The sequence below is a fragment of the Canis aureus genome, chromosome 29 (assembly GCF_053574225.1).
Source record: "Canis aureus isolate CA01 chromosome 29, VMU_Caureus_v.1.0, whole genome shotgun sequence".
In the NCBI taxonomy this organism is placed as follows: domain Eukaryota; kingdom Metazoa; phylum Chordata; class Mammalia; order Carnivora; family Canidae; genus Canis; species Canis aureus.
The window spans coordinates 28,649,531-28,676,728 of NC_135639.1; the positions used below are offsets into that span (position 1 = coordinate 28,649,531).

Here is a 27,198-nt window from a genome sequence, read left to right on the forward strand (position 1 = left end):
CAGGTCTCTGTCTCAGCTGGCCTGGCACCCATTCATGTGTAATATTAGATGGAAAGATAGGAGGGCGTAAGATATGTATCTTATAGTCTTATATATATATCTTGTCTTTTATAGTCATCAAAGCTAGTAATTACACTAGGGAGAAAGATGTAGAAGTTAGTGTTCAAAAGAATATACAAAACTAAAATTTGATTAAACCTCATGACAACCACTACTACATTACAACTTTGCCTCATCACAAGACCCTCAAAAAAGGTATATGAACTTAGTTTTATTCGAAAAGAGTACATTTTAACTAGATAACTATGAGTAGGAAGATGATACACAGGGCAGGAGTGGGGTAGGCCTTACCCATGTGCCCAGGTAAAGGCTTGGATTGGTGTATCTAATGGCGGGGACTGTGGCTTCTCCAGAGTCTTCTGTGAGTACAAGGACCAGCTCTATGGCTGCTAGAATAAGAAGAAACCCAACAAGCACCTGAGAAGGAAAAAGATCATGGTTAAGAGGATATCATGCTTTAGAATAGAATGGTCTTGATAATAGAAAATACGAATGGTATGAAGGGATTCAGAGAACACAAATACTTCTGGCATCAACAAATACATGTAGTTTAAGCAATGGAATGAAGTTCAATGTATACTAGGATAGGTTTTTGAGGAATGCTGAATGAGTATATTTAAAATATGTTCACAAAGTTATATACAGTAACATGTCTATTTTAAAAGTAAGTGATGTGAACAGACAATTCACAAATATGCTCAACAAATGAAAAACATCAGTTGCGTTAGTACTTCTAGAAATACAAAGTGGGCACCTGGGTGGCTCAGTTGGTTAAGTGTCTGCCTTCAATTCAAGTCATGATCTCAGGGTCCTGGGATCAAGTCTCTCTGTGTCTCCCTTTCCCCTTTCCTCCTGCCCCACACCCCTGCTTATGATCTATCTTAGAAAGAAGAAAGAAAGAAGAAAGAAAGAAAGAAAAGAAAGAAAGAAAGAAAGAAAGAAAGAAAGAAAGAAAGAAAGAAAGAAGAAGGAAGGAAGGAAGGAAGGAAGGAAGGAAGGAAGAAAGAAAGAAAGAAAGAAAGAAAGAAAGAAAGAAAAAAGAAAGAAAGAAAGAAATGCAAAGTAAAACAATAATAGTATGCCATTTTTATATATAAAAGAAAAATATGTTATACTCAGTGCTGGCAAGGGTGCAGAGACATGAACTTTAACACACTTTTGATGAGAATATAAATTGGCAAAAAGCTTCCTAAGCTATAAAAATTTTGAAATTTTTATAGGTTTCAAAAGCCTTAACTGCTCATATTCTTTGATATAGTAATTCCACTCCTAGGAAGCTAATTCTAAGGGAACTCTGAATTTCAGGAAATACTTCTACACAGAATTTTTTTAAAAATTTGTTCATGAAAAAAAAAATTTGTTCATGAGAGAGAGGCAGAGAAACAGGCAGAGGGAAAAGCAGGCTCTGTGCAGGGAGCCCAATGCGGGACTCAATCTCAGGACCCAGGGATTGTGACCTGAGCCAAAGGCAGACACTCCACCATTGAGCCACCCAAGTGCCCCGTTTATGCACAGAATGTTAACTAGAGTCTCCATTTTAGTAGTGAAAGTATTTATAAAACCTAAAATAACCCAAAGAAGTGGTGGAGAGTTTTGTTGGGAGGAATTAATGTTGCAAAGAGTTAATAAAATAAGTTATGATATCCTCCAGTGATGAGCTATTATGTAGCTATCAGAAGGTAGAGGAGGGTCAGTAATGTATCCTCCAGGCTGAGAAGGTGCTTTCACATGGAAAAATGAAGCAATCATTCTATACCATTTACATGGTTTTATTCAGTCAACTTATCCACAGCAGTAATCAGGTAGGTGGACAGATGGACAACAGAGGACATATGCAGCTATTCTCCACCCTAAATTCCCCCATCCATTTCCCACAGCCATCCAGACCTTAATCTCCAGCTTTTATAGAGTGAGGGGCATGTTGGTGAGGTCACATGATAGTTATCTAAAGTGATACCATCTGTGCACTAGAAGGACCTTCTATTAGTTACCTAAAGTGCCCAGAAGGGAGAACAAATGAAGGGCCAAAGATGGAATCAGTGTTGTCAGCACTCCTACACTCCATCCCCAACATTTTATGGCCTGCACAATCTTTACACACCATTCACGATGAGCTGAGAGCCAGATAGCAGGAGGGACTTGCATTCCTATACCAGAGCAGCTATACAGACAGCAACACAGCAACACAGGTCCCCCCAGACCTGGTAAAGAGGTCCTTTCCTCAGACCCCACAGATGAAGCAACTGTGAACTTCAACGTTAAGAGGTAGCCCATGACAGGTAAACATTTCCTGATACAACAGGAAGGAACATCTGCAAAACCCATAAGAAATGCTTTATGGGCAACAGACATGGCAAATCTTATTTTGGCAATAACACAGTAGCTGTCCAGCCCCATGAGCCAAAACCACCCCTGGATTTTCATCATTCCTTATTCTGGAGAGATAGGAGTAATAATCACTCTAGCTTCTTCCTGTTGAAAAGGAGCATAGATCAGGATTTGAAGAATGAAACAGCCTTGTGTCCAATTAAACATATTCCCTAGTAGTAAGTTGAGCTCCCATCCTTCGTAGAGCTACTATTTTGGAACTTTCATGGGTCTTCTTAGCATCTTATTCTACATTTCACATCGAGATCCTTTAGGTCAGTTCAGTTAAACAGTGAGTGGTGTCATTTCAGGAGGTGGTCCTCCAGGTGGGTTTTAAAGTCAGGTGCTTAGTGTGCAAACAATCAGGTAGAGAATTAGCCAGCTATACCAGGAAACCAGAAGAATTCAGAATCCAGGCTAGTTTTGTAGGTAAACTGCAAACCGGGACAAGTATTCAGAATTAATCCAAGGACAGGTAATCAGAACTAGAATCTAATAGCCCTAAAAGTATGTTACTGAAACATTTCTTTACTAAAATCACCCTCAAAGGCAGCAAGACTAAGTTATTTATAAAATAAGCCCAGTTTTAACAAATTTGGCCTATTTACATAAGTGCGGCAAGAATAGTGGTTGGCTATTTAAGTTCTTTTAAATTTGGTTTGCTGGAATTTTTTTTTCTTTTAAGATGTTATGTATTCGTTTGAGAGATAGAAGGGAGAGCAGGAGGGAAAAAGAGAGAGAATCTGAAGCAGACTCCACACTGAGTGCAGAGCTCGACTTGGCGCTCGCTCCATAACCATGAGCTCATGGCCTGAACTGAAACCAATGGTTAGGTGTTTAAACCGACCAAGCCACCCGGGTGCTTCTGCTGGAACTTCTCACAAGGAATTTCAGATTGTGCCTTTAACAGCCTTTCAAGGCCCAGAGCCAAGTCAAATACTTGCTATTAACTCCTTTGCAATGTCTATAGATTTGGGTTACTTCCTCTCTTCCTGAGGCCCCTAAAACATCGTGAACCTGCCAGGAAGTGACCTCTTTACTTACCTGGTAAGGCTCCCAGAACCCCTATATGGAAGGTACCAGGCTGATTTTTCCCCCCAACAGTCATTCATTGGCTCCCTAAAGTCAACCTTAGTTCCTTCAAGTTGTCTGGCCACATCTAAGTCTATGCAGATCTCTCTCAAATGCGCACTCAAGACCTTGGTAATACAACCAATGATTCTAATGGTGTCATGTTACAAGGAAAACATTCTTACTAAACTTCTATAAATAACTATAATTGATATCCCTTATGACAGATTCTTCTAGTTTCACTTAAGTCAGCCACCATAGCAGCTTCTATAGCATTGGGTTGGTTAATCACAGGGGCAAGGACAGACACTAAAGTCCTATACTGTGCCCTCAGGGGTCTTTTAGTCTCCCAGTATCCCACAGTGGTAACACCCAAGCTGCCACCCTCTGTGGCCCTTTTGCTTAAAGTGGCTCCTTAGCTCCACTAATTTAGTTGCAGAATATTCTCTCATAGTCACTTTCTGACTAGTGGCAATTTCTTCTTGGTCATCCCCAGTACATTTTTTTTTTTAAATGACTACTATATGGACAATTCAGAAAAAAAAAACCCTTTGAATTGGTGGAAATGAAACCTAGTAACTCACTGAAATGGATGGATAGTCTTGCATTTAAAAGCTTGTGGGGAGGGATCCCTGGGTGGCGCAGCGGTTTGGCGCCTGCCTTTGGCCCAGGGCGCGATCCTGGAGACCCCGGATCGAATCCCACATCAGGCTCCCGGTGCATGGAGCCTGCTTCTCCCTCTGCCTGTGTCTCTGCCTCTCTCTCTCTCTCTCTCTCTCTCTCTGTGACTATCATAAATAAATAAAAATTAAAAAAAAAAAAAAAAAAGCTTGTGGGGGGACGCTCAGAGGTTGAGCCTCTGCCTTCCGCTTAGGGCGTGATCCCAGGATCCGGGATCAAGTCCCACATCGGGCTCCCTGAGAGGAGCTTACCTGCCTATGTTCTGCCTCTCTCTGTGTGTCTCTCATGAATAAATAAATAAATAAAATCTTAAAAAAAAAAAAAGCTTGGGGGGGGGGCAAGATGGCGGAAGAGGAGGGTCCCCAAATCACCTGTCACCAAATTACCTAGATAACCTTCAACTCATCCCGAAAATCTACGAATTCGGCCTGAGATTTAAAGAGAGACCAGCTGGAATGCTACAGTGAGAAGAGTTCGCGCTTCTATCAAGGTAGGAAGACGCGGAAAAAGAAATAAAGAAACAAAAGGCCTCCGAGGGGGAGGGGCCCCGCGAGGAGCCGGGCTGAGGCCGGGGCGAGTGTCCCCAGGACAGGAGAGCCCCGTCCCGGAGGAGCAGGAGCTGCACCGACCTTCCCGGGCGGAAAGGGGCTCGCGGGGAGGTGGAGCAGGACCCAGGAGGGCGGGGATGCCCTGGGCTCCCGGGGACACTAACAGACACCTGCGCCCCGGGGGAGTGCGCCGAGCTCCCTAAGGGCTGCAGCGCGGGCGGCGGGACCCGGAGCAACTCAGAGGGACTCGGGGGCGGCTCCGCGGAGGGGGCTGCGGGGCGGGAGCAGCTCGGGGGGCTCGGGCGGAGGAAGAGGCTCCGCGGAGGGGGCTGCGGGGCGGGAGCAGCTCGGAAGGCTCGGGCGGAGGAAGAGGCTCCGCGGAGGGGGCTGCGGGGCGGGAGCAGCTCGGAGGGGCTCGGGGGAGGCTCCGCGGAGGGGCTGCGCGGCCGGAACGAATCCAGCAGCGCAGGCCCCGGAGCTCAGGGCGCCAGGACACAGCCCGGGATCCGGCCTCCCCCCGGGGACAGGCAGAGGCCGGGAGGGCCCAGGACAGCAAGGACGCTCCTGCCCCAGCTGAGCACATCAGCGGCCCCGCCCGGAGCCTCCAGGCCCTGCAGACGGAGAGCTCCGGGGTTACTGCGGGGGCTGACTCCAGGGCTGCAGAGCTGGCCCCGCCACTGGGGTTGTTCCTCCTGGGGCCTCACGGGGTAAACAACCCCCACTGAGCCCTGCACCAGGCAGGGGGCAGAGCAGCTCCCCCAAGTGCTAACACCTGAAAATCAACACAACAGGCCCCTCCCCCAGAAGACCAGCTAGACGGACAAGTTCCAGAGGAAGTCAAGGGACTTACAGTATACAGAATCGGAAGATACTCCCCCGTGGTTTTTTTGTTTTGTTTTGTTTTTGGTTTTGGTGTTTTTTTTTTTTTTTTTTTTTGCTTTTAGATTTCTGTTTGCTTCTCCCACCCTTTTTTTTTCTCTCTTTCTTTTTCTTTCTCCTTCTCTTTTTTCTTTTTCCTTTTTCTCTTTTCTTTCCTTCTTTCTCTCCTCTCTTTTTCTCCTTTTCCCAATACAACTTGTTTTTGGCCACTCTGCACTGAGCAAAATGACTAGAAGGAAAACCTCACCTCAAAAGAAAGAATCAGAAACAGTCCTCTCTCCCACAGAGTTACAAAATCTGGATTACAATTCAATGTCAGAAAGCCAATTCAGAAGCCCTATTATACAGCTACTGGTGGCTCTAGAAAAAAGCATAAAGGACTCAAGAGACTTCATGACTGCAGAATTTAGAGCTAATCAGGCAGAAATTAAAAATCAATTGAATGAGATGCAATCCAAACTAGAAGTCCTAACGAGGAGGGTTAACGAGGTGGAAGAACGAGTGAGTGACATAGAAGACAAGTTGATGGCAAAGAGGGAAACTGAGGAAAAAAGAGACAAATTAAATTAAAAGACCATGAGGATAGATTAAGGGAAGTAAACGACAGCCTGAGGAAGAAAAACCTACGTTTAATTGGGGTTCCCGAGGGCACCGAAAGGGACAGAGGGCGAGAATATGTATTTGAACAAATCATAGCTGAAAACTTTCCTAATCTGGGAAGGGAAACAGGCACTCAGATCCAGGAAATAGAGAGATTCCCCCCCCTAAAATCAGTAAAAACCGTTCAACACCTCGACATCTAATAGTTAAGCTTGCAAATTCCAAAGATAAAGAGAAGATCCTTAAAGCAGCAAGAGACAAGAAATCCCTGACTTTTATGGGGAGGAGTATTAGGGTAACAGCAGACCTCTCCACAGAGACCTGGCAGGGCAGAAAGGGCTGGCAGGATATATTCAGGGTCCTCAATGAGAAGAACATGCAACCAAGAATACTTTATCCAGCAAGGCTCTCATTCAAAATGGAAGGAGAGATAAAGAGCTTCCAAGACACACAGGAACTGAAAGAATATGTGACCTCCAAACAAGCTCTGCAAGAAATTTTAAGGGGGACTCTTAAAATTCCCCTTTAAGAAGAAGTTCAGTGGAACAATCCACAAAAACAAGGACTGAATAGATATCATGGTGACACTAAACTCCTATCTCTCAATAGTAACTCTGAACGTGAACGGGTTTAATGACCCCATCAAAAGGCACAGGGTTTCAGACTGGATAAAAAAGCAGGACCCATCTATTTGCTGTCTACAAGAGACTCATATTAGACAGAAGGACACCTACAGCCTGAAAATAAAAGGTTAGAGAACCATTTACCATTCAAATGGTCCTCAAAAGAAAGCAGGGGTAGCCATCCTTATATCAGATAAACTAAAATTTACCCCGAAGACTGTAGTGAGAGATGAAGAGGGACACTATATCATACTTAAAGGATCTATCCAACAAGAGGACTTAACAATCCTCAATATATATGCCCCGAATGTGGGAGCTCCCAAATATTTAAATCAATTAATAACCAAAGTGAGGAAATACTTAGATAATAATACACTTATACTTGGTGACTTCAATCTAGCTCTTTCTATACTCGATAGGTCTTCTAAGCACAACATCTCCAAAGAAACGAGAGCTTTAAATGATACACTGGACCAGATGGATTTCACAGATATCTACAGAACTTTACATCCAAACTCAACTGAATACACATTCTTCTCAAGTGCACATGGAACTTTCTCCAGAATAGACCACATACTGGGTCACAAATCGGGTCTGAACCGATACCAAGCTGATACCAAAAGATTGGGATCATCCCCTGCATATTCTCAGACCATAATGCCTTGAAATTAGAACTAAATCACAACAAGAAGTTTGGAAGGACCTCAAACACGTGGAGGTTAAGGACCATCCTGCTAAAAGATGAAAGGGTCAACCAGGAAATTAAGGAAGAATTAAAAAGATTCATGGAAACTAATGAGAATGAAGATACAACCATTCAAAATCTTTGGGATGCAGCAAAAGCAGTCCTAAGGGGAAATACATTGCAATACAAGCATCCATTCAAAAACTGGAAAGAACTCAAATACAAAAGCTAACCTTACATATAAAGGAGCTGAGAAAAAACAGCAAATAGATCCTACACCCAGCAGAAGAAGAGAGTTAATTAAGATTCGAGCAGAACTCAACGAAATCGAGACCAGAAGAACTGTGGAACAGATCAACAAAACCAGGAGTTGGTTCTTTGAAAGAATTAATAAGATAGATAAACCATTAGCCAGCCTTATTAAAAAGAAAAGAGAGAAGACTCAAATTAATAAAATCATGAATGAGAAAGGAGAGATCACTACCAACACCAAGGAAATACAAACGATTTTAAAAACATATTATGAACAGCTATATGGCAATAAATTAGGCAATCTAGAAGAAATGGACGCATTCCTGGAAAGCCACAAACTACCAAAACTGGAACAGGAAGAAATAGAAAACCTGAACAGGCCAATAACCAGGGAGGAAATTGAAGCAGTCATCAAAAACCTCCCAGGACACAAAAGTCCAGGGCCAGATGGCTTCCCAGGGGAATTCTATCAAACATTTAAAGAAGAAACCATACCTATTCTACTAAAGCTGTTTGGAAAGATAGAAAGAGATGGAGTACTTCCAAATTTGTTCTATGAGGCCAGCATCACCTTAATTCCAAAACCAAAGACCCCACCAAAAAGGAGAATTACAGACCAATATCCCTGATGAACATGGATGCAAAAATTCTCAACAAGATACTAGCCAATAGGATCCAATAGTACATTAAGAAAATTATTCACCATGACCAAGTAGGATTTATCCCCAGTACACAAGGCTGGTTCAACACTCGTAAAACAATGAATGTGATTCATCATATCAGCAAGAGAAAAACCAAGAACCATATGATCCTCTCATTAGATGCAGAGAAAGCATTTGACAAAACACAGCATCCATTTCTGATCAAAACTCTTCAGAGTGAAAAAAAAAAAAACTCTTCAGAGTGTAGGGATAGAGGGAACATTCCTCAACATCTTAAAAGCCATCTACGAAAAGCCCACAGCAAATATCATTCTCAATGGGGAAGCACTGGGAGCCTTTCCCCTAAGATCAGGAACAAGACAGGGATGTCCACTCTCACCACTGCTATTCAACATAGTACTGGAAGTCCTAGCCTCAGCAATCAGACAACAAAAAGACATTAAAGGCATTCAAATTGGCAATGAAGAAGTCAAACTCTCCCTCTTCGCCGATGACATGATACTCTACATAGAAAACCCAAAAGCCTCCACCCCAAGATTGCTAGAAGTCATACAGCAATTTAGTAGCGTGGCAGGATACAAAATCAATGGCATTTCTATACACTAACAATGAGACTGAAATGAAGAAAGAGAAATTAAGGAGTCAATCCCATTTACAATTGCACCCAAAAGCATAAGATACCTAGAATAAACCTAACCAAAGATGTAAAGGATCTATACCCTCAAAACTATAGAATACTTCTGAAAGAAATTGAGGAAGACACAAAGAGATGGAAAAATATTCCATGCTCATGGATTGGCAGAATTAATATTGTGAAAATGTCAATGTTACCCAGGGCAATATACACGTTTAATGCAATCCCTATCAAAATACCATGGACTTTCTTCAGAGAGTTAGAACAAATTATTTTAAGATTTGTGTGGAATCAGAAAAGACCCCGAATAGCCAGGGGAATTTTAAAAAAGAAAACCATATCTGGGGGCATCACAATGCCAGATTTCAGGTTGTACTACAAAGCTGTGGTCATCAAGACAGTGTGGTACTGGCACAAAAACAGACACATAGATCAATGGAACAGAATAGAGAACCCAGAAGTGGACCCTGAACTTTATGGTCAACTAATATTCGATAAAGGAGGAAAGACTATCCACTGGAAGAAAGACAGTCTCTTCAATAAATGGTGCTGGGAAAATTGGACATCCACATGCACAAGAATGAAACTAGACCACTCTCTTTCACCAGACACAAAGATAAACTCAAAATGGATGAAAGATCTAAATGTGAGACAAGAGTCCATCAAAATCCTAGAGGAGAACACAGGCAACACCCTTTATGAACTCAGCCACAGTAACTTCTTGCAAGATACATCCACGAAGGCAAAAGAAACAAAAGCAAAAATGAACTATTGGGACTTCATCAAGATAAGAAGCTTTTGCACAGCAAAGGATACAATCAACAAAACTAAAAGACAACCTACAGAATGGGAGAAGATATTTGCAAATGACGTATCAGATAAAGGGCTCGTTTCCAAGATCTATAAAGAACTTATTAAATTCAACACCAAAGAAACAAACAATCCAATCATGAAATGAGCAAAAGACATGAACAGAAATCTCACAGAGGAAGACATAGACACGGCGAACACGCACATGAGAAAATGCTCTGCATCACTTGCCATCAGGGAAATACAAATCAAAACCACAATGAGATACCACCTCACACCGGTGAGAATGGGGAAAATTAACAAGGCAGGAAACCACAAATGCTGGAGAGGATGCGGAGAAAAGGGAACCCTCTTACACTGTTGGTGGGAATGTGAACTGGTGCAGCCACTCTGGAAAACGGTGTGGAGGTTCCTCAAAGAGTTAAAAATAGACCTGCCCTACGACCCAGCAATTGCACTGTTGGGGATTTACCCCAAAGATACAGATGCAATGAAACGCCGAGACACCTGCACCCCGATGTTTATAGCAGCATGTCCACAATAGCCAAACTGTGGAAGGAGCCTCGGTGTCCGTCGAAAGATGAATGGATAAAGAAGATGTGGTTTATGTATACAATGGAATATTACTCAGCCATTAGAAACGACAAATACCCACCATTTGCTTCAACGTGGATGGAACTGGAAGGTATTATGCTGAGTGAAGTAAGTAAATTGGAGAAGGACAAACATTGTATGTTCTCATTCATTTGGGGAATATAAATAATAGTGAAAGGGAATATAAGGGAAGGGAGAAGAAATGTGTGGGAAATATCAGAAAGGGAGACAGAACATGGAAGCCTCCTAACTCTGGGAAACGAACTAGGGGTGATGGAAGGGGAGGAGGGCAGGGGGTGGGGGTGAATGGGTGATGGGCACTGAGGGGGGCACTTGACGGGATGAGCACTGGGTGTTACTCTGTATGTTGGTAAATTGAACACCAATAAAAAATAAATTTATTATTAAAAAAAAAGCTTATAGAAAACTTAGGGTGCCTGGGTGGCTCAGTCGGTTAAGCGTTGACTCCTGATTTTGGCTTAGCTCATGATCTCGGGGTCCTGAGATCATGCCACATATCATCTCTGTGCTGGGTGTGGAGTCTGCTTAAGAGTCTCTCTCCCTCTTTTTTGCCTCTGCCCTTCCCTCTCCTCAAAAAAAAAGTTTATGGTAAAAACTTACCCCAGAGATCCCAAGTTTTAGGGGTCCAATTTTCTTTCTTTTTTTTGGGGGGGTCCAATTTTCTTAAGATAAGATAGTTCTTACTTTAGTGCATGCTTCTCTCTGCCCATGCACCTTTGCCATCTTAATTTCTAACCGTTCCTTCTGACTCTGAATTCTTCCAGACATAATGTCTGTATTTGAGGCACATGAGGCTCATTCACCCTTTTCCAAAGCCAATGCTTCTCTGGTTTGTTCCAATTCTCTCATTTGGAATTCCCATTCTACGGCCTATTGTAAGGCATAGATCAATGGCCAAGCTACCATCGGGATAGCTCATTCACTTTCTCCACTTCCTTGTCCCCACCTTTGCAAATAGGATAGCTGGCACTCCCTGGGGCATTTTCCTCACCACTGAGGATAGGATAGTTAACACTCCCTAGGTTGCTTGGGCAACCCTGTACTTACACACTGGTCCAAGTTGCTCAAAAGACCTGGCCAAAGCTCCCCATGAGGAGATAGCTGGCCAACCTGGGCTTTCCCCCACCAACAACGGGCTCTCCCCTGGCACCGCCCCTTTACCCACGCTTGCTTTTGTTTTTTGTATCCTCCAAGCTATGCCTGAGAAGGCACTTTAATATGGAAAAAATGAAGGAAGCCTCTCTGTACCATTTGCACAGAATTTTATTCAGGGTAATTTACTAACAGGGGCCAGAGGGCAGACAATTCAGAGCAGAACACAGCTATCCTCCACTACCTTCCTCCCCATTCTCTGAGACTATCTGGACCTTAATCCCTGGCTCTTATGAAGCAAGGGGCATGGTGGTGAGGTCACAGGGTAATTATCTAAAGTGGCACCATCTGTGCACCAGAGGCGAGAACAAGATGAAGGGCCAAAGATGGAGTCAGTGTTGTCAGCATGCCTAAAGTAGTCATCAAAATTATTTTAAAGAATAGTGTTAATAACAATGGGAAATGTTTTTTATATCATCTTTTTAAAAAGGATTTTATTTATTTATTCATGAGAGACACACAGAGAGAGAGAGGCAGAGACATAGGCAGAAGGAGAAGCAGTCTCCCTACAGGGAGTCCAATGTGGGACTCTATCCTGGGACTCCAGGATCACACTCTGAGCCAAAGGCAAATGCTCAACCACTGAGCCACCCAGGCGTCCTTTTTTATATCATCTTAAGTGAAAAGCATAGGCTGCAAAATCGTATATGCAAAGAGTTTAATTATGTTTTTAAAATATGCATAGAAGGGGACCCCTGGGTGGCTCAGCGGTTTAGCGCCTGCCTTTGGCCCAGGGCGTGATCCTGGAGTCCTGGGATCGAGTCCTGTGTCAGGCTCCTGGCATGGAGCCTGCTTCTCCCTCTGCCTGTGTCTCTGCCTCTCTCTCTTTCTATGTCTATCATGAATAAATAAATAAAATCTTAAAAAAAATAAAATATGCATAGAAAAAGGCAGCAGTTTCCAGTTCAAGATACCAGATTTAGTATGCTTGTTTATCTCCCATCCCTCTCCGCCTCATTGAACTGCTGGTAAAGAGGTACCCAAGTAATAAATCCATAATACCACTGGGAATATGAATGGAGAAGGGCAAGCTCAGTAGACTGGGAAAATTTTAGAAGACAAAGAGTAAGCATGTCAATAGTGACAGGGAAAAAGAGCAGAGAAAACCATGGCCCAAAACCCAGAAGGAAAGGCAGCAGGGAAAGGGGTACCTGAAATAGACATTACTGGTTGCTGTGTTTGTATCACCCGTCTGTCCCAGATTCACCTTCCAACCTCTTCCCTTCAAGACTAGAGTGGTAACAGTTGGCTGCTAAGCCAGATCCCCTTGTAAATACAACCTTCTCACATTATCCTATTTGGCCTCAGCTATTTCCTGTTGTGATCCTGATAGGTAGAGCTGCCTACTCAAAGCCAGTCTCTTCTTGCTAACAGAACCCCTCTCCTCTTTTGTAAATTATCTACCCTACTCAGCTCAGCCATATGCTCAGGTGGGAGCTGGACCCATCTCCAACCCTGTGAGGTGGATTAAAACCAATCATGATGGTCCCATTCTCCTGGCCTGTAACTGCTTTGGCCATGGGCATGCAACACAATTCTGGCCAAAGAAAACTGGGGGACAGCTTATGGGGACTGGTTTTTGGGGACTCTGGAAAAGGCTTTCCTCACTGATCAAAGTGATACATAGATCCAGAGTATATAAAGAATTCTTTACAAGTCAACAATAAAACAATAAAAACAATAAAAAGTAACAAGTAACCCAATTAAAAAATAGGCAAAGAGTTTACTTATAGTGTTTTTCCTAAGAAGGTACACGAATGGTGAAAATGCATATGAGAAGATGCTCAATGTCATTAATCAAAACCATAGTAAGAGACCACTTCACACCTCCTAGGATAGCTATAACTGAAAAGATGAACAATAACAAGTATTGGTGAGGATGAGTATTAGAGCCCTCAGACACTGCTGGTGGGAATGTTAAAGGGGATAGCCACTTTGGAAAACAGTTTGTGAGTCCCTCAAAATAGCAAACATAGAGCTACCATGTGACTTAACAATTCTACCCATTGATATATAAGAAAAATGAAAATCTACACTCAGCCCAAATAAACACAATATACTGTGTTAAATATACAATGATGTGTTATTTAGCAATAAAAAAGAATGAAATATTGATATATATTATCACATTGGATGAACCTTGAATACATAATGCTAATGAAAGAAGCCAGACAGAAAAGGCTTCCTATTGTATGACTGCATTTATATATAAAATATCCAGACTTAGCATAAGTAGAGACAGAAAGCAGATTCGGAGTTTCCAGGGGACATGGGGAAGAAGATATGGGGAGTGACTGTTTAATGGATACGAAGTGGGATGATGGGAAGTCCTAGAACTAGATGGTGGTGACAGTTGCACAACATTGTGAATGTATTTAATGCTACTGCATCCTATACTTTAAATTGGTTAAAATGGTAAATTTCATGTTTTGTGTATTTTACAATAATGATAATAAAAAAGAAGTGAAGTACTGATTCATGCTATAACATGTATAGAACTTGAAGACAGGGTACCCAGGGGGCTAGTTGATTAAGTGTCTGCCTTTGGCTCAGGTCATGATCTCAAAGTCTTGAGATCGAGGCCAGCATCAGACTCCTTGCTCAGCAGGGAGTCTCTTTCTCCCTCTCCCTCTGCCCTGCCTCTGCTTGTTCCCTCATCCAAATAAATAAAAATCTTTTTTTTAAATGAGGAAAACTTGAAAACATTTTGCTACGTTAAATAAGTCAGGTGCTGAAGTGTACATAGTGTATAATCACATTATATGAAATGTTCTGAATAGGCAAACCCATTGACAGAAAGTAGATTAGTAGTTGCTAGGGGTTGGGGGAGAAGGTTGAAAGAGGAAGGGAATGGGTTGTTACTGCTTAATAGGTACTCGGTTTCTTTTTGGAGTAAGGAAGCTATTCCAGAATAAGAGGTGATGGTCACACATTTTTATGAGTCTACTAAAGACCACTGAAATGTACACTTTAAACAGGTGTGTTTTATGGTATGCAGACTATGTATCAATAGAGCTATTTTTTTTAGGTAATACCTTGGAGCATCTGATCTCTTTATCTGCCTGTCACTGACTTGAGAGTGTGATAACTGGAGCTGCTGCAGCCAACCTGCAATCATGTGCTAACTTGATAACTGGCTTGACAGGCTGAGCTGATCAGAAGGAAGATAAAAATAATCAGCTATCTGCTGAGGTTGTTGAGCTTCTAAAATTATAAGTCCTGGAGCTGCACCACCTCTGGTCTTCTTGTTATGTAAGATAATAAATTCCTTATTGTTTAGGTTAACAGGTGGGACTTGCAGGTAAGATCTTTAATATAAATCTTTTTTTTTTTTTTTTTTTTTTTTTTTTTTTGTAGTCAGCCCCAACTGAGAGTAAGACTGGGAAAAAGGACAGAAATCAAGAGTCTTAACTGAAGTTCTGTGTACAGAACTGGTACAGTTATGGCGGTCACTTCTTTGTTTCCCCCACTTCCAACCCATCAACACAAACCCACTGACAACTCTATTTGCCACCACCACCCCCAATCAGGCTAAAACAGAAGTAGTCTCTAAAGAAACTGAATGTCTTTCCTGAGGAAGAATAAGAAGATAGTGTGTGTCTTGGTGCCCCAGAATAAACTAGTCTTCATTTGGTATGAAGTATAGCATGGGCTACTGCTCTTGGGAGAAGGCAGTAGGCCCACACAGTTGTCCACGACTCGGAGTTCAAAGAGGCCAGCTGGAGGAGTTGACTTACATAAGGACAAAGGTGTCTACTCCAGCCACATATATTCATTAACTTAGTCCTTTGCTCAGAAATGCAAAAAGAACACAAGTAACAAGAAAATTGAGAAAAACCAACACTAGTGAAGATAGCCAAGATAATTAAAGAGAACAACTGATTCTGTGATAAAACAAACAAGTTATTAAATGAAGAGAAGATACTTTTAAATTATTTTATTTTATTTTATTTAAATTTTTTTAAAAATTTATTTATGATAGTCATACAGAGAGAGAGAGAGAGGCAGAGACACAGGCAGAGGGAGAAGCAGGCTCCATGCACCGGGAGCCTGACGTGGGATTCGATCCCGGGTCTCCAGGATCGCGCCCTGGGCCAAAGGCAGGCACTAAACCGCTGCGCCACCCAGGGATCCCCACTTTTAAATTATTTTAAAATTAAAGTCCTAAGAGAGATTTGAGAAGACATTGCAACCATTAGTAGGTTGATATTAATTTTAAAAATGTATATTCAGAAATTAAGAATAATTCTTAGAAATCAAACCCATGATTGTCAAAGTAAAGGCCCTCAAAAAAATTGGGGATTATCTCAGACATAGGCAAAAAGAAATTTAAAAGAAAGAGAAAAGTTGAGAATGAAAATAAATTCAGTGTCCAAAATCCACCTAAAAGAAGTTCTGAAGAGATGGAATTTCAAAATTGGAGGAAAGGAAGTAAAAGGAGTAAATATGAAAATTTCTCAGGGATAAGAAAGACATGAGTCTTTAGGTTGAAAGTGTCCAACGCATTGAATGAGAAAAGACCCATGTAAACAGACTCTCATGAAATTTCAGGACACCAGGAATAAAGAGGATAAAACCTTTACAGAAGATAACTCAGTAGCACAGGATGTTGGGGAGCACTATAGCAACATCCTCAGAATTAAAAAAGTTGTTTTTGAAGTTAGCATTCCATATCTAGATGAACATTTTCAGAAAGCAAGGACTTTGAGACTTTATTTACTGTTGCTCTCTCTAAAAAAGATCCAAGAAATGTGGGGGCCCTTAATCTCTCATTTTACACAAAGGGGCATCAAGATGTAGAGCCTAAAATCTATGGCAGATAATTTTTAGGAATAAGGGTAACCAACAGAAGAACTGAAAACAACCATATAAAATTAAAAGACTGAGAGAAAGAGGAGAAGAAAAGGAAGCTTAAGGTTGGGCCAATTAACTGAATTTCTTGTTTTTCACAGAGGACAGAAAAACATCTTTTTGAAGGTGATAGATTGAGAAATATAGGTATGAATATATTATTTGCAGAAATGAGATAACCATCAAAATAATTTTAAATGAAGGTGTCTGAAGAATGGTACTGGGAAGTAGAAGGGTTAGAAAGAGACTTTTACTTTTCATTTTGTGTTTCTTTGTTCAGTTGTTGTTGTTTTTTTTTTAAGAAAGTGACAGGAAACACACCAAAATGTTAATAGGAGTATATCAGAGTGATAACAATGATCAATGGATTTGTTTCCTATTTCCCTAGAGTTTCCAAACTTTCTACAATACCTGTGCATTATTTTCATAATCAGAATGTACACAGAATCAGAATGCATAATAAAAATGCACACACTTTTATTAAATAGGATCAGGGAAATATATGGTTGTTTAATGGTTACCAAGTCCTTAAATAATAGCCTTTGTCCTTGATTGCTGGTTTATTGGAGGAGCTTCAAGTGGACATGGAATTTACTAAACTTCTTAGAGAAACATAATCTCGTTGATATTAAAAAAGAAAGGAGAGTGGTTTGGCCATATTTAATACCTCTCCATCTCTGCAAGGTCTTCTTTTTCCCAGAGCTTTACAAATGATAGGCACTCAGTTGAATCTTCTATCCATTATGGAGTGTCTATTTCTATCACTTTCCTAAGAAATAACTGTCTAACTTCAGCATCAATATTTCCAGGGAATATGACCCCAGCAGTCTATTCTATTTTCAGAAAGTTAACATTATTAGAAATCCTTCAATATATTTAGCCAAAGTGGGTTTCCCTGGAATAACCTCCATCCATTTAATCTTGATCCTGCTTTCTGAAGCTTTTTAGCTTTTTGAAAGCTTTTAGAAGCTTTTTGGCAATTTTCTATATTATATTCGGCAATCACTTAAAGATGGTTTCCGTGTTTCACTGGCTCAACACCAAGTCTATTTTTGCTGCACATCTTGCTCTGACCTCAGCACTTCCACAGTCTCCAGAATCCAATTCCTCCTTCATTTCCCTGGGATTGAATATGAGCTCATTCATTCATTCATTCATTTTGTAATTCAATTTTTGAATTGAATTGTAATTCAATTGTAATTCAAATTGTAATTCAATTTTACTGTACATCAGCTCCTTTCAGTAAGGATACACCTTTAAACAAACAAACTTGTAGAATTTCTCACCTTGGTCACCTTAGTTCAGATCATTTTACTTCAGGAAAGTCAGAGAGAAACAGCCCAAAAGCAGGTAGGAGAGGAAGTAAAATCAAGTTGAGGAATGAGCCAAGAAGAAAGTTCTTGTAGAAGAAGTAAAGCTTTACTGTGTGAAGAGTTTTACTTCAGACTGTTTCAGAGACACCAATACTGTTTCAGAGAGACCAATACTGTTTCAGAGAGACCAATACTGTTTCAGAGAGACCAATTATTTTTAAATTTTTAACAGACAACTAATTTGTGCTTGTTACTCTCAGGTTAGTGAACAAAAAATAATGTACAAATTATTAATGGAGCTCCTGAGACTATGAGTGAGGATGAGTGGATTATTAGCTACAGAAAAAAAAAAAAACAATACATTGATTTTCTTTTTCTCTATAGAGATTTGCATTTATAAAAGACAAAATGTGTTATACAAAATGTTATAGAATAGAATAGAACATACAAAATGTTATACCCACATAATAGAATATAATTCAGCCATAAACAGGGAATGAAGTACTGATTCATGCTACAATATGGATGAACCTTGAAAATCTTATGTTAAGTGAAAGAAGCCAACCATAAAAGATCACATATTATTATATGATTTTATTTATATGAAATGTCTAAAATAGGGAAACAATAGAAAGATAGTAAGCAGGTTAGTGGTTGCTTACGGCTAAGGAGGGTGGGAAGATAGGAGGTTTCTTTTTGTTCTAAAATTGATTGTGGTAAGACACCTGGGTGGCTCAATGGTTGAACATCTGCCTTCAGCTCAGGTCGTGATCCCGGGGTGCTGGGATGGAGCCACCCCCACCCCCCGCCTGCATCGGGTTTCCAGCAGGGAGCCTGCTTCTCTCTCTGCCTATGTTTCTGCCTCTGTCTCTGTGTCTCTCATTAATAAATAAATAAAATCTTAAAAAAAACTAATAAAATTGATTGTGGTGATGGTTGTACATATCAATATGCTAAAAAATAATTGCATTTAAATGGGTGGATTTTGTCTCCAAAGGCAAAGGAAACAAAGGAAAAATGAACTATTGGAACTTCATCAAGATAAAAAGCTTTTGCACAACTAAGGAAACTGTGACAAAACCAAAAGACAATATACAGAGTGGGAGAAGATACTTGCAAATGTCTTATTAGATAAATAGTTTGTATCCACAATCTATAAAGAACTTAACAAACTAATACCTCAAAAATAAATAATCCAGTTAAGAAATAGGCAGAAGACATGAACAGGCATTTCTCCAAAGACGACACACAAATGACCAATAAACACATGAAAAAAATGCTCATATCATTTGGCATCAGGGAAATACAAATCAAAATCACAATGAGATACCACCTCACACCAGTGAGAATGGCTAAAATGAACAGTTAGGAAACAACAAATGTTGAGGAGAATGAGGAGAAAGGGAAACCCTCTTACACTGGTGGTAGGAATGCAAGCTGGTATAGCTACTCTGGAAAACAGTATGTAGGTTCCTCAAAAAGTTAAAAATAGAGCTACCCTATGACCCAGCAATTGCACTACTAGGTATTTACCCAAAAGATACAAACATAATGATCCAAAGGGCACCTGCACCCCAATGTTTATAGCAGCAATATCCCCAATAGCCATACTATGGAAAGAGCCCAAATGTCCATTGACAGATGAATGGAAAAAGAAGATGTGGTGTATATATACAATGGAATATTACCCTGCTATCAAAAAGTGAAATCTTACCATTTGCAATGATGTGGATGGAACTAGAGGATATTATGTTAAACAAAATAAGTCAGTCAGAGAAAGGAAATTATCATGACTTCACTCATATGTGGAGTTTAAGAAACAAAACAGAGGATCATAGAGGAAGGGAGGGAAAAATAAAATAAGATGAAATCAGAGAGGAGACAAACCGTAAGAGACTCTAAACTATAGGAAACAAACTGAGAGTTGCTGGAGGAGAGGGGGTTTGGGGGATGGGTAACTGGGTGATGGGCATTAAGGAGGGCACATGATGTAATGAGTAGTGGATAGTATATACAACTTATGAATCACTGAAATCTACCTCTGAAACTAATAATATACTAAAAATTAATTGGGTTTAAATAAAATAAAATTAAAAAATAAATGGGTGAATTGTATGGTATGTGAATTATGACTCAATAAAGCTGTTTTTAAAAGGTTAGAAGTTTTAATAGTTAATTAATAACTATAATTAGGATAGGATACTGATTTACTCATTACCCAACCTTCTCTTGGAAGTCCCCCCAAATGGAAGTTGACTGATTCTAACAAAATGCTCTGACTCATTCCCAAGGGTATTAAAGCATGTTGTTCAATGTTCAGAATCTAACACATTCTTGACCCAACCCCTACTTTGAGTGCATTTAATATTAACATTCAGCAAATTCGTACTGAGTTTTAAGCCTGTGCTTGGCACTTGGATCAGCAAAAAAGACAATGACCCTGTCCCTACTCTTAGGGATTGTTCTTTCCTTTCCAGAGTCCAACAAAACTTACTACCAGTCCCTGTCTTGGAGCAGCAGTGAAAATCTCATTTCATTTGGCCAAGTTCCTTCCTTCCTTTTAGATTCTAGGTCACCTGAGGTTGTTGGTATGCGTGCTCATAGAACACCAAATCTAATTGGTCTTTTAAAAACCCTGTTTAAAGACCAGGACAGACAGGGAAAAACAACCAATCAACCACCACCAACAACAACAACCAAAACTCGTGAAAAAGGAGAAGGTGGAGGTGGCTTTTCAAACTTAGTTGAATGTCTCCGTTCTCACAAGATGCTTTCTGCATTAATCAGTGCAACTGGCTGACAGGCTCCTCCCCTAGTTCCTTCTGGGTTCTCTCCTGCAGCTCATGTCCTTTCCACATTTCCCTACTCAGACATGTCCCCCGACTTTACTGTGAGTGACTGTTCAGACTCATGGAAGACTTTGGGAAAATGGAAGCCTTATTTCAGACCCAAGTTATGAGATATGAACGATGGCTGGAATGCCTGAATGGAACAGAGAAAATGGTGCATTTTATTTTTACCTCATTGTATGAATTATAGTCTCCATATGAAATATAGTCTCCTAGAATGGTTTCAAGACAGGTCATCCAGGATTTGCTTCTTAAATATTAAAAAGACAATAACTATTTGACTGGCTACTCATCATCAGTGTCTAAAGAGTCTGATATCAATAATTTAAGAATCACTATCCTTATGCAAAAATTAAAGTCACCTCAACTCAGAAATATGGCAAGGGGCCAGTGAGCACCTGTCTCAGGAAAGCTGGTTAAAGGTAGGGAAGAAGAGGGTGCCTGGGTGGCTCAATCAGTTAAGCATCTGCCTTCGGCCTAGGTCGTGATCCCAGAGTCCCAGGATAGAGCCCATGTTGGGGCTCCCTCCTCAGTGGGGAGTCTGCTTATCCCTCTCCCTTTGCTCCTCCCCTCTGCTTGTGCTCTCTCTCACTCAGTCTCTCAAACAAATAAATAAATCTTAAAAAAAAAATAAAGATAGGGATGAAGACACTTTAATCACCAAAAAATGTCTGTATTATGTATCTCTATTGTGTACCAAGTAATTAGTTAGAAAGTAGTGGAGTTCCTGTACCTGCTTAGCAAGGTAGAGTTTGGTTATAGAAGATCTCTTGATCTTGGTCCTATACACATGAAGAAGCTGCCAAGGGGCCAGGAGCCAAAGGAAACCCAAGGGAATCCACACCAGAACAGTTTGCTCAAAACAAAGTGGCAGGTCCGCTTCTGGGCTATCCAAGAATGAAGAGTTCTGGGGGAATCAAAACAAAATATATTTATTTTTTGAAGACACAAAACCAGCACAAGCACTCTTGCTTCCTGTTACCTCTATTTCCACCCCTGTTCCCCAAACAACTTTAACTCTATTCTCTGTCCATATCTGGCCTGCCCCTTCCCTAGCCGCATTTTCCCACTTATCTCCATTGATATAAATTCAACATTTAATGACAGTGACTTTTCTGGCTGATCTAACCTTTAGAAACTTTTCTTTCTGTAATTCTAAGGAAATTTCTCCACCAGCTATTCTAGGTAAACTTCACCACTGCATTTGCCAAGTTGTGGGAAGAAGAGGAATGGACTGTTCTTCAATTCAAATAGTTCCCTTGGATATAGAAACTTGTTCTCATTTTTGCTTTTAGCACTAACTCAACTCCCTGACAGATGTTCAAACAGGCAGGCAACACAGGCATTAGTCACACTATGGCATTTCACCTCCTTCTGGCTAGGGGGCTTACAGAGATTGGAGCCTGAGGGGATCTTGGGTGCAGGCGCTGTTCTGGCGCTAGTGGATGACCTATTCCCGGCATATTGGGACTTGTCCTTACATTCTGCAATAGATAGGATGTCTTATGAAGTGAAGGTGGGAGCACTAGTTCTTATTTCTGAGTCTTGTGAAGGTAGATTTTTCTCTCCTTGTAAATACTTTTTAGTTGTCTTTGCATAGTTGTTCACACAAACTCTTGAAAGGATACATTGTGGTGCCCTGACCAAGATGATCTGTCAGATACTCAGATTCTCTCAGAGAGAATTCTCAAAAGATGGTCTGGTAAGATCCTGGGGCCATTAAGTCCCACCCTCCTGTGTTGTAGGCATCTTAGCCTTGAGGTCTTGGGGATCCAGGTTCTTTCTAAGATGTGAATGCTAACCACCTGCTCTGCTATCTCATCCCTACTCTTCTTATCTCTCCATAAAGTTATCTAACTTTAGAATTCAGAAGAATTACCTAAGGTATTTAAACTATTTTAACATGCCCTCCACATGATTCTGATGCTGTGCTAGACATGTACAGACCACACTTTCACAGCATCACTAAATCGTAGGTTCCTTCTTATTTTCTATTCCACTAAGCCATTTGGTACTGTTGCTCACCCTGTCTGACTTGAACTTCTCTGCTCAACTGATTCAAAAATGGTCTCAGTGCTCATGATGCCCAAATCTGCATCCTGACCTCAACTTCCACTCCATACCACTAATTGCCAGTTCCTCTAGAACATATCACTATCATTTCAATATCCCAGCATTTACCTCTACAAAACTCAACCTTGGGTCTTCTCTTCTTCCTCCCACTCCATGAACTCTGCAATAACTTTCCCTCCTAACATTGTTGAAACCGGAAGGCTTTTCCCTATTTCTCTTTAGAGAAGACAATTTTACAGCTAGCTAGTCTGAGAAAGAGTCTGGGACACAATAAATATATGTTAGAGAATACATATGTTACCTCCTCCACATAGAATATCCTCTGGAGACATTATAACGTATCTTTTCTTAACCGTCCCCCCAAACCTAAAAAAAAAACAAAAAACAAAAAACAAAAAACAAAAAACTCTGAGCTTTACACCATCTGCACATCTAACATTTCTGGTTCTTATTGGTTGCCACCAAGGTTAATCTATTAGCTCTGAGTCTGTGAAGAGTCAACAGTGAATATAAGTATTATTTCTCACCCAAAACGTAGAGTTGCAGAATTCCTCCAGCATGATTCCTGGAGCACTTCTGGAATGAAGACTCTTCTGTGACTCTGCCGTGTTTTATTTACTCTTCCTCAGAGAAGATGGACTGCAAGTAGCAGTGAGTTATCTCCCATTCTGATGTTCTGACGTTCCAAATGAGACCTTTCATCCTAACAGTTTACTCATTAACCTTCCTCAGATATTTATTTACCTTGTTCTAGTGGATAGACACGTGACTAGGACTGAGGAGCCCCAAGGGCAGGTAGACTCACCATTTCCCAAGGACCAGAAGCCTTTGTAGATATGATAGTGTCTAAAAGGAACCACTGAAAAATGTCAGCAGAGCTGGTGGACAACTCAGGAGCAGAGGAGCCTTTTCTTCTGAAGACATATGACCTAAAAAGGGAAGCATCAATGGAGGGGCAAGTACCCTTAAACACGCAGTTTCACTTCTGTTTTAAGGCCTTAGAACTTATAGGAATGTGAAATATATCCTACTCCTCTGGATTTAAATTAAGACCATAGAACTGAAGGGCACCTAGGTGGTGCAGTCAGGCATCTGACTTCTAGTTTGGCTCAGGTCCTGATCTTAGAGTCGTGGGTTTCAGCCCCTCATCAGGTCCATGCTCAGCATGGAGTCTGCTTGAGAGTCACTCTTTCACCCTCTGCCCTTCCCACTCATGCTCTCTTGCTTTCTAAAATAAATAAATAAATATTTTTTTAAAGATCATAGAACTTAAAATATAGTTAAAAGTAGTATAAACTTTATTTCAAAAAGTCAGGTTATAAAACAGCATATCTAGCATGAACCCATGTATATGTATAATTTATGTGACAAAACGTTAGCCTTAGCTGTTAGGATTGTGGGGGAATTTTCTTTTTGCTTTTCTGTATTTTTTTATTTTTCCATAATTATTAGGTATTATGTGATAATATTTTAAATTAATTTTTTGTATTGTGGTATAAAATGCATGACATAAATTTTACCATTTCTAAATGCATACAGTTTAGAAGTGTTAAGTATATTCACATTGTTGTGCAACCAATCTCCAGAACTTTTTCATCTTGCCCAACTGAAACTCTATGTCCATTTAGAACAACAACTCCCCATTACTCCCTCCTCTAGTAAAGCAAATGCTCTTTTAAAATCAGGTCACTCTAACAACAGCCACACATTTTTGCCAATGTATTAAAGTGCAAATGCCATCATTTGGGGGATCGGGTGAAACCATTTTGGTCACTAACACAAAAAAACACTTCTTTGTTCTATGGGTATATACAGACTGTACCTACAGAGAGTAATTAACACAACAGTAATGTACACTTCAATGTATACATACATACATACATACATATTTAATGTGTACTTTAATGCCCAGCCTAAAGTTAACTATACCTTCGGTTACCTTAAACTCAAAAATGATAATAACATTTACCACTAGTACTAGCAGATATGTTGTGGATTATTGACATCTGAAAGATGTATAACTTTTATTAGGATACTCATTCCCCACTGAGCAGGGATCCCAAAGAGGGACTCGATCCGAGGACCCTGAGATCATGACCTGAGTGAAGGCAGACTTAACCGACTGAGCCACCCAGGTACCCCTCTGAAATTGTATTCACTGATGATCCAGCTGGCCTACTCAACACCAGCTTCCCATACTGGCCTCTTTGATGCCCTCCAGCTAATTAGCTTAATCAAAAATAAACCCTCACACTATGTTTTCCTCCATTCCCGTCTCTCTTTTATAAGCCCTGGCTTTTCCCTTTGTTTGTTGACAATAGCGTAATGACGATCTTCCTCAAGTATGAAAAAGCTAGCATACAAACATCTAACTAAATGTCTGAATTATTCCTTGACAGTGATGTCAATCTTCTATCTTTCTAGCAGATGGAGGATCTATTGACTGCACTTGTCTAGCAAGTAGTTGTGAAAGCAAATTGGCTATGCTTGGAAATGTTTATTGAGACTGAAGAGAGGACCTAATGAGTGATATGGTGTGAGTGGAATTATTTTCTATAGATAAAATGTAACCCCCTCCCCTCCACTGTGTTGTCTATTGCAAGTAAGAGGAATAAAAAATGACTGATAGAAATGATAATCATGTTTTTTTTAATTTTATTATTATTATTTTAATTTTTATTTATTTATGATAGTCACACACAGAGAGAGAGAGAGAGAGAGAGAGAGAGAGGCAGAGACACAGGCAGAGGGAGAAGCAGGCTCCATGCACCGGGAGCCCGACGTGGGATTCGATTCCGGGTCTCCAGGATCGCACCCTGGGCCAAAGGCAGGCGCCAAACCGCTGCGCCACCCAAGGATCCCAATAATCATGTTTTAAAATAAGCAGAATTTATATTCATTTGTGCTTAAAACGTTTTGAGTTGCTTATAAAAGGGATGGTAGAGGATTTAAATATTCATTAAAACAAATGCTGTAAGGGCACCTGGGTGGCTCAGTGGTTGAGTGTCTGCTTTTGGCTCACGTCATGCTCCCAGGGTCCCGGGATCTAGTTCCACATCAGGCTCCTTCAGGCAGTCTGCTTCTCCCTCTAGCCTATGTCTCTGCCTCTCTCTCTCTGTGTCTCTCATGAATAAATAAATAAAATATTTAAAAATAAATAAAACAAATGCTGAGATTTTAGGATATATACTAACATGGATGGAATAAATACATTGTGTATTATTAAATGAAAAAAGAAGTGGGTGGGTTGGGCATGTAAAGAACTTGGCAGTACTATTCCATCCTAACAAGTAAAATTCTGAGCAATCTGAAAAATCAACAATGCTTCTTAGCTCAATAAGAGAAGTGAGGTCACACAGTGAACTGCTGCCCCCCAAATTGAAAAGACAGACAAGCAAATGCAGAGAATCACAATTTACTAGAACAAAACTGCATAAACTAAAACCTCTACAGGATCCAGTGCTGGGATAGGGAATCCTGAACTGTAATTGACCTGATAGAGTCTCAGGTCTGAGAATCATGGAGTCACTGAGAGGTCTTTTTTTTTTTTTTTTTTTAAACTATGTGAAATATTTATTAAGGGCTTTGCCTACAAAAGCACAACATAAATAGACAAAGTCCTCCTGAAATATAACTAGTGTACACATCATCCAGTTGATAATTTGTACTGGAGAATATAGGAATATGACCTATGACTGGCTTCCCGCATCTGAACTTAGGCAAGTGCATGGGAGAAGACTCTGCTCCAGGAGCCACAGTACGTAGCTGTTATTTTGCCATTGTCTCTGCCAAGTCTGTTAGGCAAGTGCAGAAGTGCAAACAGGACTTACTTTATAAACAAACACCCCGAGGCAAATCCTTGTGCATCTTCCACAACCATGAGAAGTTCTTCATAAATCTTCAAAGGTTTAGTGTGGAGGTAAGTCAAGGCAATTAAAGCATGTGTGAACTCTGGGCAGTTTTTCAGAACTCCACTATTGCTCTATTGTGAACCTGCTGAGAACCACTGGGACCAAAAGTTTAGGCAAATCCATTGACAGATACTTGGGATGTCTCTGTGACAATCTGTAGACACTTCTCAGCAACCATCACCAACACAGCCTTTCAGAACCACAGAATGACAGGACAGTTTGGACAGTAACTTTTCCTGTAAATAGAATGTTACCCCTAGTTTTTCACGTGCACACTGCCAAGGTTGCACATCAGCAACTCCAGCTTGTTGTCATCAAATATTTTAATCAAGGGCACCTGGGTGGCTCAGTCAATTAAGCATCTGCCTTCCGCTCAGGTAATGATCCCAGGGTCCTGGGATCAAGTCCTGCGTTGGGCTTCCTGCTCAGTGGGGAATCTGCTTCTCTCTCTATCCCTCCCTTCTGCTTGTGATCTCTCTCTATCATGCTCTCTCTCAAATAAACAAATAAAATATTAAAAAATATTTTAAATCAACAGAAAGCAGTTCTGTGAATCCCTCCA

General features: G+C 40.6%; 1 protein-coding gene across 1 annotated transcript in view; it reads right to left on the reverse strand.

Annotated features, from left to right (window-relative positions):
• The window catches only part of ABCC2 (ATP binding cassette subfamily C member 2), a 70,433-nt gene extending 47,023 nt beyond the window's left edge, over positions 1 to 23,410 (reverse strand). Inside the window, exons 1-3 of the mRNA XM_077878018.1 lie at positions 23,253 to 23,410; positions 21,386 to 21,559; positions 352 to 477 (exon numbers count right to left, since the gene is read on the reverse strand). Coding sequence (XP_077734144.1) covers positions 352 to 477; positions 21,386 to 21,559; positions 23,253 to 23,285 — 333 coding nt within the window. The 5' untranslated portion in view covers positions 23,286 to 23,410. The remainder of the gene's footprint in view (positions 1 to 351; positions 478 to 21,385; positions 21,560 to 23,252) is intronic.
• Between the last annotated feature and the right edge of the window lie 3,788 nt (positions 23,411 to 27,198).